The sequence below is a fragment of the Ursus americanus genome, chromosome 12 (assembly GCF_024610735.1).
Source record: "Ursus americanus isolate L20-20 chromosome 12, mUrsAme1.1.p, whole genome shotgun sequence".
NCBI lineage: Eukaryota > Metazoa > Chordata > Mammalia > Carnivora > Ursidae > Ursus > Ursus americanus.
In genome coordinates this window covers 50,760,915-50,779,614 of record NC_142138.1, presented here as the reverse complement: position 1 = coordinate 50,779,614, position 18,700 = coordinate 50,760,915, and the positions used below count along the sequence as shown (strand labels likewise).

General features: G+C 41.6%; 1 protein-coding gene across 9 annotated transcripts in view; it reads right to left on the bottom strand.

The window, feature by feature from the left end:
* CDC14A (cell division cycle 14A) overlaps positions 1 to 18,700 on the bottom strand; it is a 190,235-nt gene that overhangs the window by 54,194 nt on the left and 117,341 nt on the right. For all 9 annotated transcript variants that reach the window (XM_045801664.2, XM_045801666.2, XM_045801667.2 and 6 more), the window contains 2 exons: positions 12,898 to 12,985; positions 4,809 to 5,039 (listed from right to left, as the gene is read on the bottom strand). In XM_045801664.2, coding sequence (XP_045657620.1) covers positions 4,809 to 5,039; positions 12,898 to 12,985 — 319 coding nt within the window. The remainder of the gene's footprint in view (positions 1 to 4,808; positions 5,040 to 12,897; positions 12,986 to 18,700) is intronic.

Genomic DNA, 18,700 nt, shown 5'->3' with positions numbered 1-18,700 from the left:
TCTTCTCTAATCTCTCCAGTACGTGGAAACACACAGTGTCTCAGCACACCTAAGATACCATCAAGTTGCCTAACGGTGTGATACACCCCATTAGTTAAGTTCCACCTAAGTAAGAAAAAATTAAGCTATGACATGCTACCGATTTTCAGATCCATCCTAGTTCCATAAATGTGAAAGTGTGAAAAAGCTCCCTCTCAATCAGTGCTTCTCAGTATTTTTTTCCTTATTGCCTCCTCCACGAGCCTCTTTAAGACATTTTTCCTGATCATCTCTCATGAAATTGTACTGCCACAGTACACTGCATATCTCTATGTACTGTACGTAAATCTGTGCTTCATACAGAAAAAGAATGGTTTCTCCCCACCCCCCTGAAAAAAAAAAACTCTCCTTCCTTGGGGGCAATAATGCCAGGTTGAAAATACATATGAAAATGCAAATGAGGGCACCTGGGTGGTTCAGTCGTTAAGCGTCTGCCTTCGGCCTAGGCCTGGGATCAAGCCCCACATTGGGTTCCCTGCTCCACTGGGAGCCTGCTTCTCCTTTCCCACTCCCCCTGCTTGTGTTCCCTCTCTCTCTGGCTGTGTCTCTGTCAAATAAATAAAATCTTTAAAAAAAAGAAAAGAAAAGAAAATGCAAATGAAATTTACAGTCAAATAAAATTACAGTCAAGCTCATGTTTACAGATGCTGGACATTCCCTTCCCATTAAGCCTTCCTTTTTAAAAATTATATTTACAATGTTTTATTAGGGGTGTGTGTGTGTGTGTGTGTATGTGTGTGTGTGCGTATGTGCAGCCTGTTTCCATCTGAAGTACCTTTTCCCCCAGACCAAATGTCAACATTCTTTAGAAAAGAGTAAAATTTAATTGTGGTCTCACTGGGGCTCCTCCTTTAATATCAGAGTGAAGAGTAATTTGCCTTTCTCTTTCTGTCCAGAGCAGATCCTCTGCGTCTGCAGAGGTGTTAACTCTCCGACATCTGACAAGACTACAGGTAATCGTGCGGATAAAACACAGCGAGACGGCCTGCTGTAGGAACCTCGGGAGGAACCTGCGTAGGAGCCAGCGCGCAGTGACTTTCTCGAGTCCCTCCTTGGAGTCACCAATGTGGGTGTCTGTCTGGAGAGGAGATGCTCTTTCTGGAGGCAACACTACCTCTCACTGCTGCCCTCCCTGGGCAGAGAAGGGGCTGTCCCATTCCGTCGGGTAGGCTCCTAGCCACACACACAACCAAAAAAGGTGGTGCAGAAAATGTTCAAATTTCTCTGAAACTAAAGTTGCTTCCCCCTTTTAAAAAGAGTCTATAATTTAGATCTATAAAAAGAAGGTACTTAGCACTCAATAGTTAGGAGCTCTTACCACAATTCAACAGAATAGGAACATTTCACTAAGTTTCTATAAAAACTTTAACAAATTTCTTAAAGCATTCATAATTAAAGGGCTCCCTGACACAGCAAGACAAGACGTTGAAAGTACTCTATTTATACCAAGTTAAATGCCGATTCCCTTACAGTCCGGGCATTTTCTGAAATCCTGCAGACTACCAACATCATACACCAGAACACCACAGAGTTTCCATTTTTTAAAAATTATTATGTGTGCTGGACATTTTCAAAAAAATCATAGCCGTCCCTTTTATCAACCAGAAGGTGAACTACAGATACTGGATCATTGGTCAGATTTCACACATTCCCAGCAAATCACTTTCTAGTTTTCTCTCCATATGCTGCGGCATGACCTCTTCGTTCCCTTTCCAGCGGCTCCCGAAGTTCATGTGACATAGGGTAAGATTCTCTCTCCCTCCTCCTTGTACTTCAGTTAAAATGCTCAGCGCTGCTTCAATTCCCCGAAAATTAAACTGACTTAATTAGGGCAGATGTCAAAATAATTAACAGGCCTCTAGTAGACAAGTATGCTATTAAAAGCAATACAGCTGTAATTAAACCGAAGGTGTGATCTTTATAAAGGAGTCCCACATGTGTGTACTAGTGGAAGCAAATGAAATAACATTATGCAAAAGATGTCACCACATGTGAATGTGACCTTCCCATACAAGAACTCACCTCAGTGCTAACGGTTCTGATCTTAAATAAAGACATATAAACCTCTGCAGTATAAAATACACACACACACAACTCATACACCCATACTGTATTTTTTTAAATGTTAACATTCACAAATATAGGATATGATACAGAGAATACCTGTAATAAGAATGTTGAACATCAGAGAGTTTCATTTTTATAATTTCAGGTAGGTGAGAAATGCTATCGAGAGAGATACAGATATTCAAAAGAAAATGAAAACACTAATTCAAAAAGATATATGCACCCCTGTTTATTGCAGCATTATTTACAATGGCCAAGATACGAAAGCAACCTAAGTGTCCATCGATAGATGAATGAATAAGGAAGTATATATGTATATATATCGATATATGTTTATGGATATATATATAGATATATATAATGTAATATTACCAGTGGTAAAAAAGAATGAGATTTTGCCATTTGCGACAACATGGATGGACATAGAGGGTATTATGCTAAGTGAAATAAGTCAGACAGAAAGACAAATAATAGATGATTTCACTTATATGTGGAATCTAGAAAGAAAGAAAGAAAGAAAGAAAGAAAGAAAAAGAAAGAAAGAGCGAGCAGAAACAGACCCATAAATACAGAGAACAAACTGGTGGTTGCCAGAGTTGGGGGGAATGAAGGGAGGGATAAAATGGGTGAAGGGGAGTGGGAGGTACAGGCCTCCAGTTAGGGAATGAATAAATCACAGGAATAAAAGGCACAGCATAGGGAATGGAGTCAATGGTATTATAATAGCGTTGCGTGGTGACAGATGGGAGCTGCACTTGTGGTGAGCACAGCATAATGCATAAACTTGTCCGATCGCTATGCTGTACACTTGAAGCTAATATAACACTGTGAATCAACTATGCTTCAATTAAAAAGAGAAAGATACTGAGTTTTAATGACAGTTTTGCCTTTCTCCCTCCATGAATTTGTCAATCCAGGACATGACACAGAGATAAGCCCTATCTATGACTTGGTAATCATAAAATTAATTGAGTAGGAAATAAGGCCAAATTAATCCGAGGAAAAATACTAATTTTGGTGACACAAAAATAAACTTTGAAAAAGAGCACACGAACATCTCCTACTGAACGTTGGTAGCTGCTATAGCCCCAAGGACTCTCAAGGTCCACGTCTGAAATGTGTAAAATGCTGGCTTTTTCTGGGGCCTGGGCAATCTTTAACAAAATGAGCTGGAAAGGCAAAGTTAGGAGTGCAAAAGGACCCCATCCAGGACAAGCCAGCTCACCACCACCCCACTGCAACCTGATTAGAACTGAAAGCACTCTCGATGATGAGCGAACAAGATACCTTGCTGGCCCGAGCCCCCCCACCCCCCATCAGGGAGCTAGGACGTCCTGCAGGTCAGGGCCCCATCCCGCCAAGAAATGGGAAGAGGAGGGATGGCGGCGGCTCCATGGATGTGGATGGAGCCTGACACAAGGAGCTCTCCTCCGAATCGAGGCCACGTGCAGCTCAGTGCCATCCCTCCGGGTCCCTGGCAAAACGCAGCTTCCCGTTGCCACTCACATGTCAGCCAAGTACCTCCACCTACTCAAATCTTAAACATAGAAACAAAGGCCTACAAAATGGTATTTTAATTTCTGTCAGAACCAAAGCCATGCTTGTCTGAATAAGTCAGTTACAGCAGCACTATGCACTTGAAAAGAACAGTACAATCCCCAACACCTACTAGACAATTAGCATAAACTCCACAGAAACCAGTTATGCAGGCTCAAAATCATGAGAGCAGCGCCACCCAGTGGCATGATGAGATGCTGCATGTGAGGAACTAGCCTCCATCCCAGAGTGGCCAGAGATGTCTCCAGTCACTCCAATCAAAGACCCCAGTAAAAGACCTCTCATCGTGCTGGAAAATCTAAAATGGAATTTGATCCTCCTCAGAGCCTAACAACTAGGCTTTCTGAGTAGAAATTTTACATTTTCTGAGTAGCCAACATGAGGTTGTCAGATAAAATGCAGAATGTATGTTCTATGACATATTCTAAACATTCCAAAAAAAGTATTCCTTCGTCTATCAAAAATTCAAATTTAACCAGGTGTCCTGTATTTTTATTCGCTGAAACTGGCAACCTTAGGGCTCCTATAATCTGAAAGACCCCTGCCCGAGAAAGTACCCACCCCTAAAGAGCAGAGATTCGTTTACATAACCAAGTCTTTACATAACCAAGTTCACTCAAAGAAACCGTTAACACATCTGCAGCAAGCAAGCTCGCCAGCGACCCCAGGATGCTTTTCCCGCAATGGGCAGGGAAGAGACACTGATCTGCTATGCAAAAGACCAGTAAGGGAAGGGGGGAGTAGAGGGCAAAATGGGGTCCAGATGGCTGGGTCCTAAATGGGAACATTAAATATCACATGGGTGGAGGTCGGTAGAAAGGAGATGAGGAAAACTGGAAGAAAAAGAGGGGGAAAAACACTAACAACCTTTTCCCCTTGACAACTGTACCTAAACAAGGTCTTCCTGCCGAGCCACAGCCCGGGCCACGTGGTGGTTGCCTGGCGTCAGCGAGCAGGAGCTGCTGGGTAAGGTAAGACCAGGGAAAATCCGACCTGCACCGATTATCCACACCCAAACAAAGCTTGCCTTAGGAAGGGGTTAGTTAACTGGGTTTGTGTTCCAGTTTTCTCAAACAAACGAAAAGACTCGTGTTCTTTTCGGAAGACACTAGCTGGTTTGGTTTTGCATGACCGGCCGCACGCACCTTTGCAGTGAACCGCGATGGCCCCGTCGGTGTTCTCGCAGATGTTCAGAAACCTCCGCACGATGTTGTCGCTCGGCGTGCTGCCGTCTATGAAGAAGAGGTCGTAGTGCTCGAAGCCCGCGTCCGTGAAGCGCTTCGCCTCGTAAATCTTTTTGTTCAGCCTCACGATGGCCGTCACGTTGTGCTTTTTGAAATAAGGAAAGTAGGCTTCAGGGGCGTGAAGAGGATAGCCTGAAGGGAAAACGGAGCTGTGAGCAAAGGCACGCGCCACGGACGCACCCGGGAACGCGAAAACCCTTCACTGTCAAGTTCATGAATCTCGACAGAGAGCTCAGGAGGAAAGGGCATTTCCTGAGAGAGTAAGAGGTGGACGCACCTTCCTAAAGCGGCAGCCTGCGGAGCTGTACACACACACACAAACACACACACACACACACACACCACGGGAGGGGGCAAAACCTTCTCTGAGTATTGGGAATCGCTCAAGAAAATCCGAAACCTCGACCCCTCCGATTCAAGCCCGGGGGGCAAGCACTCCTCCCAAGCCAAAAACAAAGGCACTCCCAGGACACTTAAAGGTCAGAGGTGCCCGGGAGGCCTGCGGGCCTGATTCTTCGTGCTTTTTCTTCCTCTTGACTTTTGCCAGTGACTCCTTTCAATCTACAGTGCAATCCCCCACAAAAGAGATGAATAATTATTAAGCACCTACCATGTATATCATTTCTTTTAATTCTCAAAACAGCCTGTTAAGGTAAGAATAGTAAACCCCATTTCACAGATGGAGAAACGAAAAACGTTGAATACTCTTTTTGTAGACATCATTGTTTGGGGGAGGGGGTGCGGGGGTACAGGTGGTCAGCCCCTAAACGGCGCTCTGGTTCCAGCGGATCCAGCATCGTGTAAGAATTCCCGGGAGCCACAGAGTCAGCTGGGTTACAGACATGTGACTTAGACTTGGCCAATCCACCAAGGTGACTGCTGGGGGCTTTGGCCCCTGCAGATCTGGCCCGCAGCCTCAGGGACTCACAGGGGACTAACTTCTCAGCACCCTGATGACCACTTCTGAAACATGTGCAGGCTTCACTGACTCCCAGCATACAGGGTGAGACAGTCTCATTCAGAACTCAATCACGATGGGGGGCCCCCTTGCGCCTATGGGTGGCAGCAGCCAGCAAAGTAAACCAGCAATTTCTGCACTGTGTCCTTGGCCATATTTCCTGCTTCCTGGGACTCTGCATGTGCTGGTCATTTTCTATTTTCCCTCAGCAGCAAGTCAACCTTCCCATGCTAGGGCTGGGGTCTGCAGAGAGCATTTGCAGCTGGCCCGCTGTCAGTTCAAAATATAGGAGGCATGAAGCAGGACTGGAATGACGAAGCCAGAGGAAGGAGAAGGGGCTTCTGTCTGGGGGCCAGCAAGGTTTCAGCCGCAGAAGACAGGAGCAGCCAGAGCTCCCAGTTCAGCATGGTACTCCCGGTACCAGTCGCCAGCTGCCTGATCTCCGCTCCTCAGGCCCCAAATGCACACACCAGCTTGGTGGCATTCCCTTCAGGGCTCCCAATACCAGCCTGGCTCCCCTTCCAAGCCCCCAGATTCTGGTGACCTCACTTTCTACCTCTCTAAAGGCAGGAGCTCTTTCCTCTTAATATTCTGGTTTCTTCAGTGTTACCCTTCTCCTTTTGGCCTTCTCTCTAACAAATCCCTTGTGTTAAATTCCCTCTGTTTGAAATGGTGTAGTTTCCATTTCCCTGCCTGGACTCTGCTGAGACATTCTCTCCCTTGGATCCTGTTCATTTTCTAGGCCTCATTCTCCAGCCTTCCCTTGGAGGCTGTGAGATCCCCAGCATCATTCCAATCAATGCCTTTTTGGTTTAATTTACCAGAGTTGGTCCTGCTGCCTGCAATCAAGAGTCCTAACTGGTATATTTGGCCAAAGTCACACATTGGATGGAGGCAGAACTGGAAGGCAGATCAGACTACTCCACGGCCCAGATACAAGATTTTCACAGGCCATGCTGCTTCTGGGCAAACAGGTAATACACAGCTTATTTTCAATCTTCTGCGTAGAAACAGTAACTTACACACACATGTTTAGAGAAAATGGATGCATTTTCTACTTCGGAAAAAAAAAATCTGTTTTCCTACTTAGCTCAAATTATTTTCCAGCAATAGATTTACAACCTGAAGGAGAAAAGAGCTGTGATTGGTGATGTGGGGAACAAAGGCAAGAAGGAAATGTAGATTAAGCTTCCTTATAACCTACAGCCCACGGACAAATACTTGAGACAGGCAGAGTAAGCCATTCCTCTAGGAACTCCCAATTCAGTGCTTTGCTAGAGGGAAAAACCCTGAGTTTGACAACTGCTAGGCCTTGGGCATCCTGTGAGTCTTTAGCATATGAAAATCCTCTTGGAAACTTCCTTTGTCTTTACCTCCCACGATTCCAAAATATCTAATCAATTGCTCCACACCATCCCTATGCCGGGGCAGATCTTTCTGCCCACGGGTCCTGTCCCTATGCTGTAATAAAAATACCTCCTTGCGCTGAAAACATCTCAAGAATTCTTTCTTGGCTCGTGGCTTACAGACCCACTTCAAGCCACATCAGTTGGCATAAGAAATGAGCTTTTCTATCAGGTAAGAATGGGAAGGAGAGGACTCAGAAACCCATGGGAAGTCTTCCCCTGGTGTGGCAGGCTGATGAGCACTCCTGACCCTGGGTTTCTAGCACACTTGGCACCTCTGTGACAGCACCTGTTACCAGATGTACTAATGGTTGGTTTGGTGTCTGTCCCCTCCCCTCCTCCACCAAGAAGAAGAGGAGGAAGAAGTTTCTTCTTATATATTAATTTCTCTCAGGAGTAAATGGCATTATAGGTAATATACCTAAAACAACTATTAAGAGAAGCTATGTGTATATCTGGGTTAAAAAAACTGGACAGTTATCCAAATATGGCAATAGGACATTGAAATAATACCAATAATGATAATAATCATAACTCACGTTTACTAACCACTTACTATGTGCCAGGCACTAAACGAAGTGCTTTATATGGATCATCTCATTAAACCTTGCAATTACCCAGTTATTGCTGCTTAGAAAAGTAAACTAGCCCAGGCACACACAGCTAGTAAGAGATAGGGGCAGCATTTGAACCCTGGCAGTCAGATTCCAGGAACTGTTTTGGGGCTGATTTCAAGTAAGATCCAACTTGACTCTTAGGTCTCCAAATAAAGGAACGCTATATGAACAGTAGGGGCTACACTTCCTAGAGTCGGTGATCAGGTTTCTTTAAAATCCTCAAAACTGTTTCAAGTGAGTTATAACCCACGACAGTGAAAATATCCTATGACCTCTGAATTACTGTTTGTGGGTGTTATCAATGCATTTGGGACTGGTTTTAGCCTCCTGCAGAGCGGAGAGGGTATTCATCAGTCCCTTTTTCCATTTGGCCACTAGACGGCGCCCTGGCATCAGTAAAGCACAGAGCCCAAGAGCCGACCAGACACAAAGACAATTTTCAGAGCGGAGAGATTTAAAATTCCTCTCTTCCCAGCCCCTCATTTAAAGTTAGAACCCTGAAGAACAGCAGTCAAACGACTAGTCCACCAAGTCATTATTAAAGTATAAATCTGGGGCGCCTCGGTGGCTCCCTCGGCTAAGCATCTGCCTTTGGCTCAGGTCAGGATCCCAGGGTCCTGGGATGGAGCCCCACGTCGGCTCCCTGCTCAGTGGGGAGTCAATTTCTGCCCCCCCTTTTGTGCTAGCTCGCTCTTTCTCTCTCTCTCAAATAAATAAAATCTTTTTTTTTTAAGTTTAAACTTCAAAATGGGCAGATAAATGTAGTAAGCAATAAAATGTTTATTTAGGCTCATTAATGAGAAAAATGTAATCAGAATATCTGCTATCATGTGCCTGACACTATGCAAGACACTTCGTCTAGTATCTCCAATCGCCGCGAGATGCCTGCATCGTGCGTCCTATTTCCCCGGTTTGACATCGAAGGAAACTGAGGCTCAGAGAAGTTGTAGAGCTCTGTCTGGGAAGTTCACACAACCAGTAAGGGGCGGAGTCGGGTTCCACTGCCCGAGCCACTCAAATTGTTGCCACTCCCTGCCTCAGGCTGTCTTTCTCTGTGCTTGCTTTCTTTTCTTTTTCTTTCTTTCTTTCTTTTCTTTCTTTCTTTCTTTCTTTCTTTCTTTCTTTCTTTCTTTCTTTCTTCTTTCTTTCTTTTAAGAGAGGAGAAAGACGTTGCCACCTGAGAGTTTGGGGGATTTGGGGGAAAACTGGAAATCTAAAATATGTTTCATTCTACTGCTTTATTATTCATGTAGCAATGCAAATTTATTTAACCAAAAAAAAAAGGCAGGGGTCTTCTCGTCCCCACCATCATAACAATGTGAACCAAGATGATTGTAACAAACTCTACTTGCTCTGTGTTGACACAACACACACATAAGACTCTTAAAATGCATTCTGCCCAGATCCCAGGATTTTAGGGCGTCTTTGGCTACATCCTAGCAACAGCTATTTGAGTGTTAATTTCTGTAAAATCTACCTTTTCTATTAACAAACCCCTAACATGATTTTCAGCCTCCTCGGGAACAGTTTCTCAATTAAAAAAAAAAAAAAGCAAGCACCTAGATTTCACTGTAATTGGATCAAGTTTATTAATTACATCACGCAATTATTTTCTTAAGCTCAAAAAAGACTTACAAAGTTAAAGTCCTTTTACAAAAAATCTGATGAAGCTTCTAGTGACTATCCGATCTTAAAATGGGGAGTCCAGGAAAATGTCAATATTTACTAATAGCTGCCTTAAATGAAATTGTCCTAGATATCATAAAAAACAAATACTAGGTAAACAGCGCTTTCAGACCTTCTTTTTCTCAATGTAAGAGGGCACAATAGATGCATGGGGGGGAGAGATACATATAGAGCAGTATCTTAAGTGTTTATTTCTAGATTATATAATTACAGGTGACTTTTTCTCTGTATTGCTTAAATTTTCCATAGTGAACGTGTACTTCCTCTGTAGTAAGATGAAAAAGAACACAGAATTTGGAATCAAAGAGACCTGCATTTGAATCTACACACTGCCACTTTCTGGCTTGTAAATCTGGGCAAGTGAGGTAGCTCCTCTGAGCCTCTATCTTCTCTTCCCTAAAATAACTACTACCCCCCCTAGAGGGTGGTTCTGATTCTTAAAGAGATGACACATACACAAAAGGATTGTGAGCCCCATTCCTGGAATATAAGCAAATGTAGCTAAATTATTTCCCAACATTATAATATGCAACCAAAAGGAATTTTTAAAGATTTTCGACAACGAAGAAGGTATAAGCTTCCCGTTATAAAATAAACAAGACACAGGGATGTAATATACAGCATAGGGAATACAGTCCATAATAATGTAACAACTGTGCATGCTGACAGATGGCAACTAGACTGAATGTGGGGACCAGGTCCTAATGTAGAGAAATACCCAATCACTATCTTGTATATCTGAAACTAATACAATATTGTAGGTCAACTGCTCTTCGATTAAAAAAAAAAAAAAGAATTGTCACACAAAATATTCTTAGCCTTGTATCCTACTTAAGAATTTAAAGGGGAAAGGAGAACTACAAAGAAATGTATGAACATTTGCCAACCATGAACAGTGAGAAACTGTAAACAATGTAGATATCATTCAAAAAGTAACAGCATTATGGCACATCGCTGAATAATATACAATGCAGTCATGGAAAAGTATAATAACAAATCGACATTCACTACCATGGAAAGAAGGCTGTGATATGTTAAGTGAAAAAAGCTGATATAAGACAGTAATCATGGGGCGCCTGGGTGGCTTAGTCAGTTACGCGGCCCACTTTTCATTTTGGCTCAGGTCATGATCTCAGGGTCATGAGATCGAGCCCTGTGTGGGGCTCTGCGCTCAGTGGGAAGTCTGCTTGAGATTCTCTCTCCCCCTCTCCCTCTGCCCCTCTCCCTCCTTCACCCTTTCTCACTCCCTCTCTAAAATAAATAAATATATACATACATACATTTTTTTAAAAGACAGTGCTCATGATGCTATGCTATAAAGGAAGAAAGGTTTGTGTGTGTGTGTGTGTGTGTGTGTGTTCACTGGAAGAGGGAAAGAATGTGCGCACACAAATAAAGAGAAGCAGATGAAAAGAAATTTAAAATTCCCATAATCCCACCACCAACTCCTAGCCCTAGAAAACTTGGGTAGAATAATTATAGGTCATTTTTATGTGCTTTTTATTAATTCATCAGCATTTTATTTTTTAATATAAGCATGTATTATCTCTCTAAAAATATTTTAAATGATTCTGTAAATTACACCTCTCATCTTCTCTTGAAGAAAATGTCATAAAACACAGGAATCCTATATAGCAAAATTCTTACAACTTCATCAAACGGGCACCCACCAACAAAGCCTCCACTGAAGCCACATGCCTTCTAAGATTTTCTGGGTCTGAGTCAGATCATTTTGCACAGAAGGCCAAAGGTAAACTGAATCAATTCTGTCTTAAAAGACCAACTGCCAAGAAAGCAGTTTCCTTAGACACTGAACATGTCCCTCCTGGGGACATGAGAACCCAACATGATAGAGGTTGATCAGTGTCTGGAACAAAATAGATTCATTAGCAAATTCAGGAATGAGAAGATGTAATTCTGGCTTCAGTATAGAAGACTCCTATTTGGTAGCTTAACTCCCTAGACTCACATTACCCATCACAGGGAAACCATGATTCAAACAGAGTTCCCTGGAAGGTATGTGGTGGGTATGAACTCAGAAGCATCTCCGGAAGCTCAAACACATCAGCACATCTGAATGCACGATTCACAACAGACAAGGAAAGTGGATCTTAGAATTAATACTTAGGAAGACAATGGTGATAAAAGAATAAATCAAAACTCAGGGTTTCAGATTATGTTCCCTCAAAAGACTGATGTTCCAGGTCTATGACCAGATAAAGAGCAAAAAAAAAAAAAAAAGGAGCTATTATGTTCATAGGTGAAATTTTCTAATTTTATGTACTCCTCCCATAAATTATTCTTAAACCTTTGGTGCCTATCATTACTTATCTTCTAGGAATGTTGGCAGATGAAAATAAATAAATAGAAAATAAATATAAATGGGAAAACTCACAGAGCTGAGTCTGTTTCATTCAAGAGGCTGCTTCTTTGTTTTGCTTTTTTTGTTTTCCTGAATATGTATGCCCCTGGCCATACACATAGTGCAAACGAGTAATTTAATTACTGTCAGCTAGACAGGTGTTCTCGTTGTCACAATGGAACTAAATAGATCAGTGTGGTGGCAATGTTTAGGAGCCCAGCTCTGGGATGGAGTCCAGTTCCCCCTATGACTCTGGGCAAATTCCCTACTCATAAGCCTCAGTTTCTTCCTCTCCAAAATGGTGATAAATGTACCTATATCTCATAGGAGTGTGTATTAAATGAGATAATGTGGTGCTTAGACGGTAACTAGTGTATAGCAAGTACTCAATAAATGAACCTATTGACATCATCACTGTTGCTGTCCACCAAAGAATACCCTGATGCAGCACTCCACCACCGAATAAATCCCAGAACCACTGACAGAATTCAACAATCTGCTTACTAGCTTGACCAGCTTGCTTCTCAGATTCTTCTTTGATAACTGGGTCAGGTAAAGTGCCTATTTATGACAATTTAAAAATTTTCAATTTTTTTTTTTTAGATTTTTTTTTTTTTTAATTCATGAGAGACAGAGAGAAAGCGAGGCAGATGCAGAAGGAGAAGCAGGGAGCCCGATGTGGGGCTCCATCCCAGGACCCTGGGATCACAACCTGAGCTGAAGGCAGACACTTAACCAACTGAGCCACCCAGGCGCCCCCAAAATTTTCTAGTTTTAAAACAGGATTATAGCTCCACCTACTAAACTATAATATTTAACATACTAATTACTACTGTTCAATTTTTTAATAAATAAATATTCTTTGGAGACTATTACCAAAAGAAAGGATTATCTGAGGAAATTAAGAAATTAAAGATGAACTGAAATAAATTGTTGGATGGTAAAGTAAAGAAAAACCTACCATTTTCAACTTTGCTTTTTGGATGTGGTCCACTAAATGCTAAAAATTTTCCTGGAACAATCCAGTTGAAGTCACCATTTTCAACTCGCTGGTAGAATTTTGTGAAAAAAGAGAAGAAAAATATTTTATAATTCTTATACAATTTAGGAAACCCTTACAAATAAAACTGCTTTTCGCTCTGCTAGTACTATTAGACATACATGAAGACAAAGTAATAATACAGCTTAAAATAAAAACATGCATCCGATTCTCAAAATGATATTTCAATCCGGTTCAGAAAAAGTTTTGTTATCTAGACAGTTTGAAAAGTTTTAAAAACTTTACTTAAAGTGGAGGTACTTTGCTTAAAATAATTCTGTCTCCTGGCTACTCTGCAATGAAATGAAATGAAAACAAACATTGCTTGTCTCCACAATAAGTAAAGGAAAAGAAGATAAAAGGAAATATAAGCACTTTCCATGAACATGGTAAACATATGAAAAAAATCTAAAATATCAGGGTCATAATGAACATACTTTCTTTTCTTTTTTTTTTTTTTTCTGTTTTTATAGGTTGCTACTGTTGTCAATGCTGACTTTCAACTGGGAAACGGAAGGAGGCAGGAGCGAGGAACACAGGATCATCAAACCTTGGAGGTACACCACAAAAGAAGTCAGCCAAGGTCTCCCGCAGGGTTTGCAAATGCAAACAGCTACACAGGCCAGGTGAGAGACATAAATAAAGGCAGGTGGCTCCTCAGCTCTGGCTAAAGAGTCGCCCTGCAGGAAAGGCTAACTGAATGTGGCTGACCGGCTGAATGGGTTTTCATGTGAATCTCTATGTATTTGATGTTGACTATTTTAAATTAAGTTTTTAAAATAAAATGAAGCCAAATGAAACACACCTGTGGGCCACCTTTGATCACCAGTTGTCAACCTCTGGTCTACACTCTCTAAAGGATCCTCAGAAAAGGCTTGAAGACCAGGGAAGGGGCCCAGCATCCTCCCACTGCTCGATTATCTCCTCCACTTCCTTCCCTTCCCTTCCCGATGGGCCTCTAAGCCCATGGAACACTGGGGCAGGGCTGAAGGTACCCAAGATTTGCAGGAATTGAGACACATCTGTGCAATGCATCATAAAATATATGTATCACTTCTTCTCATAAGCATTCTTTAGCCCACCCACAAGCCCACCCCCACCCCACCACCAGGCCCAACTTCTAGTCCCCATCTCCACCCCAGAGGCCCTCTAGCACTGCACAGACACCTCCCCAGGCTGGGAAGGAAAGCAGTTCTCTTTACCAGGTCAAGACTATTCATTAAAAAGGCTTTCTCTTCCACCACCACATGGCACATACCCTCAATGGTAGGAATATGTATCAAATACAGTTTTCATTCTACTGTAAGAGCTTTTAGGTATTTGTTAGATTAATTGGAGTAATACCATCAAGGAAATGGAGCCTCTACTTTAATGACTTACACTACTATCATCATTTACAGTTTTCATGAAAATCAAAACCTAGCTGTACAATTTCTATGTTTAAAATGAGATGTTTCTTTCCAGCTATAAAAAGTTATAAATGAAACCTTACATGACACCTTATAAATGTCTGAACTGCATTAATCTAACTATAATAAATACAATATCCCCATAATACCAGAAATAAAATCTTAGAGCTACTGAGTGTTATGATTACATATGCCAAATTGTATCTCAGGCATAACTATCTACTCATAACAATTTGAACAAAGAATCTCTAATGCTCCAATATCCCTCTTAAATAATTAATAAGCTTAAAACATTATTTAAATTTTCAAAAATAAAGGTATGCTGTAATCATCAAAAGGCTAAAGGCAATTCTGTATGAACAGTAAAAGAAAATAGATTTCTATGTTCACTACTTCTGTATCCTTGACCACTAAGTAAACCTAGATAAATATATTGTGCTACCTCTGTTTATTTGGATTATAGACATCCACTTGGTTAAACAGTAACCTTTTATAATCAATCATATGGAGAGAGACAGTGGACTCACTAAGATACATTCACAACCAAAAGAATATGTTTGCAAATCTGCCTACCCAAAAAGATAAACATTAGATAATATTGGACTATATTCAGTAGCTTGGATAAGGTGGATGGAGTAAACAATGAGATTTGGGTCTTAGATCCAAATCTGAAAAAAAATTAATAAGAAAGTTACAGCTTTCGGGGCGCCTGGGTGGCACAGCGGTTAAGCGTCTGCCTTTGGCTCAGGGCGTGGTCCCAGCGTTACGGGATCGAGCCCCACATCAGGCTCTTCCGCTATGAGCCTGCTTCTTCCTCTCCCACTCCCCCTGCTTGTGTTCCCTCTCTCACTGGCTGTTTCTATCTCTGTCAAATAAATAAATAAAATCTTTAAAAAAAAAAAAAAAAAGAAAGTTACAGCTTTCAACTGACTAATATAACATAAGCTTACTTCAGTAAGCTTCCCATATTAATATTTGTGCCTCCTTTCACAGTGAATTATATAAATATCAATATTTATCAATAATAAAATATTTAAGATGACACAAATTGGTTTTCTAATTAAATATACACACACACTTCAAAGAAATCTCGATCAGACAGGAACTGAAGGTACTTTCCAGCCCTACCACATCTGACAAACATCTCAGCAAGGATGAGGCAAGAGGATGGTTTTACCTCTTACGTTCCAAAGCCTACTACTGCCTACCAAGTACTACGTAGGAAACTGCACCTGCTCTTCACTATAAGAAAATAAAATTAACAATTTGAATTCCTGTAACTGATATACTTAAGTGTTAATACTCACTTTACTATAGGATTCTTCAGTCTACAAAAGATTCAGTCTACAACCAGATTTCTTTGAAATAGCTAACTCTGCTGGTGCATTTAAAATATAATTTGAAAAAAAGAAAAAGAAACAGAAATCAAGGTGGCTTATAAAGTAGACAGTATTAAAACTGAAAAAATAAAAAGAAAACATAATTTGACTTGAAAACATAAATTTTTACAACTTCTAAGAAATACATCTACGCCGGTAAGGCATGCCTCTGTCGTAATGGTCGCAAATACATTTTCAGTCCCAACACTGAAAATCGTTTGGCCTTTTACAATTGTAATGAACAGACAGTAAAACAGGAAAGATAGACCTTGAGGTCAACAATTACAGCATTGATTCCCTTTATCAACAGATATGTTTTCTAAGACAACATGGACAGTGTTTAAACACAATCCAACATTCCTTAAAACATTTGCTGAGTCTTTATTATATGTCAAGGACTATAACTTGGTGTCACACATAAAATAATAAAAAGTACTTTCTCTGTGCTCCTAAGGAGCCTGAAAGCAAGTGGAAGTGATGAAGAACAGTAATAATAATAGGTGCAAATACATATAAAGCACTGGGTGCTAGGCACTACTCGGTTACATGCAACTCATTTCATGCTACAGCAACCCTATGCGGTGGGTGTGATTAGCTCTACCTTGTACCCACTGCTATAGACTGAACGTTCGTGTCCCCTCAAAATTCATATGTCAAAACCTAATCCCCAGTATGATCCTATTTGGAGGTGGGGTCTTTGGGTGGCAGTGAGGTCATAAGGATGGAGCCTTCATGAATGGGATAATCGTTGCCCTTGCCCTTCTACCATGTGAAGACACAGGAAGAATACGGCCACAGCCTCCAGCACTGTGAGAAATAATTGTTTGTTGTTTAAACCACCCAGTCTATGGTATTTTTGTTATAGAAGCTCAGACTAAGACACCAATTAAAAAAAAAAGTTGCATTACACTTTGAAAAGAGCTATAATAGAGGTATATAAGAGATTTAACAATGGCACAAGACTATTTGAAAAATCAAAAAGAACTACCAAGTCTTCTTTTATTCATTAAAAAGTACCTTCCTCATATTTCCCTAATTTCTAAAACAATAAAATAGTGTCAAAGGTATAGTTGTATCACATAAAGACAAACATGCTGCAGTAATTGGCACTTTATGTTCTCAAAGCAAAGCAAATATTTGAGTTATTTGGTTTAAATTAAAATGCCATGCCATCTGGCTTTAGATAATTAAGCTCTAGATTATTAATTTAGATTTGCTTTGGAGAGAGACAGTGTGGTGGAGGGAAAGAGGAGGGCCCCATGTGGGTGCTTGTTTCACCTGTGCTCACTCCAGCTGGGGTGGGGAGACATGAGTGGTAGAAAACACTTAGGCGGCTGCTCCAGCAGCTCAGACCAGTGACGTGTCTGCTGATGTAGGCCCCAGGAGGCCAGGGCACGTTTGCAGGTGCCACTGCGCAAGACACGGCAATTTGAGGCCACAAGCACATAGACGATTGTTAAAACTTGGAGGCAGGTGCCCTCACTCGGAGAAAGTGTGTTCAACCACAAACCAGAGCCCTAAAGAAGGGCAGCGTTTCAGGTGGGCAAAGGAAGAGAAAGTGCTTGCAAAGGAGACTGAGAAAGATGGCCAAAGATGCAAGGAAGAGAAAAGCAAGAGATGGAACCTTAGAAGTTAGGGAAGGAAAGGGAGCGTCCAGAATTAGAGAGTGGCCACAGGACAAATCAAGTAGGAGGGAGACCAAACACAACCATCTGGTTTGCTGACTTTTCAATGAGCAAGGACAGTTTCATGAGCCTTACAAAGGTAAAGGACAGACCATAACCAACCGACTGACTAATAAGAGAGTCAAGACTGCTCTCTTAAAAAGCTTGGAGGTAAAAGAAGGGACAGAAACTGAACAGCAATTAAAGAGGAAGAAAAAACCATGGGAACTTCTTAGGACAAGGTAGACCTCAAACCATTTTATAGAGGTAACCAACACGATTTTTGAACCAGCAACGGGAATACTGGATTAGTAGATGTGGCAACACTGGGTCCCTCCACATTAGTAGCTGCAGCGTCCGGGAAGGAGCTCTGCTTCCTTGAACTTGTAGCCTTTAAATGGTATAATCAGTACTACAGGATAACTCCAGGGAAATGCTTCTAACAGTTCTTTGAGTAGTCAAATTCCTGTGGGAGGCATACCTCCACAGTTCCTCCAGGTGGTGAGGATGTGCTCACCTACCTGCACTCTGCAGCTTGCTTCACTCCAGCTCTACAGCAGGAATTCACAATAACAAGGGCGGAAATTCCCACATTTCCAGTTCCGTAATCCGTGAACAAGAGGGCAGACCAAGCAAACAACACCCAGATTACATTCTAGTTTGGTAGACAAACTCTAATCCAAAGCAAAGTCTTGAAACATCACACCTCGGTTGTTCAACATCAGTAAGTCCTATAATTGACCTGGGCTGGCACATTGAGCAATGGGAGACCTAACCTTCGTGCTCAAGGTACTAACAGAAGGCCATCCTTGGGAGTCCAGACCACCCAGTTAGCTTGACAATTTACTTATTAATTGCAATGAAGGATGACATAGCCAACCTGGAGATAGTCTCTGCTCATATATTAAACTTAATTGATGACAGCCTGGTTGAAGATTGTAATACCTAGCAATCTGTGTTGCACATCACTGGTTTAAAAAAAAAAACAACTCACTCTTGGGCGCCTGAGTGGCTCAGTTGGTTAAGCACCTGCCTTTAGCTCAGGTCATGATCTCAGGATCCTGGGATTGAGTCCCACATTGGGCTCCCTGCTCAGCAGGGAGCCTGTTTCTCCCCCTCCCACTGCCACTCCCCCTGCTCATGCTCTCTCTCTCTCTCAAATAAATAAATAAAATCTTTTTTTTTAAAACTTAAAAACAAAAACAACACTCACTCCTGAAGCATAGATTGGCCGGTAATGAAAGAAAGAAACATCATTTAAAGATGTTGTCTA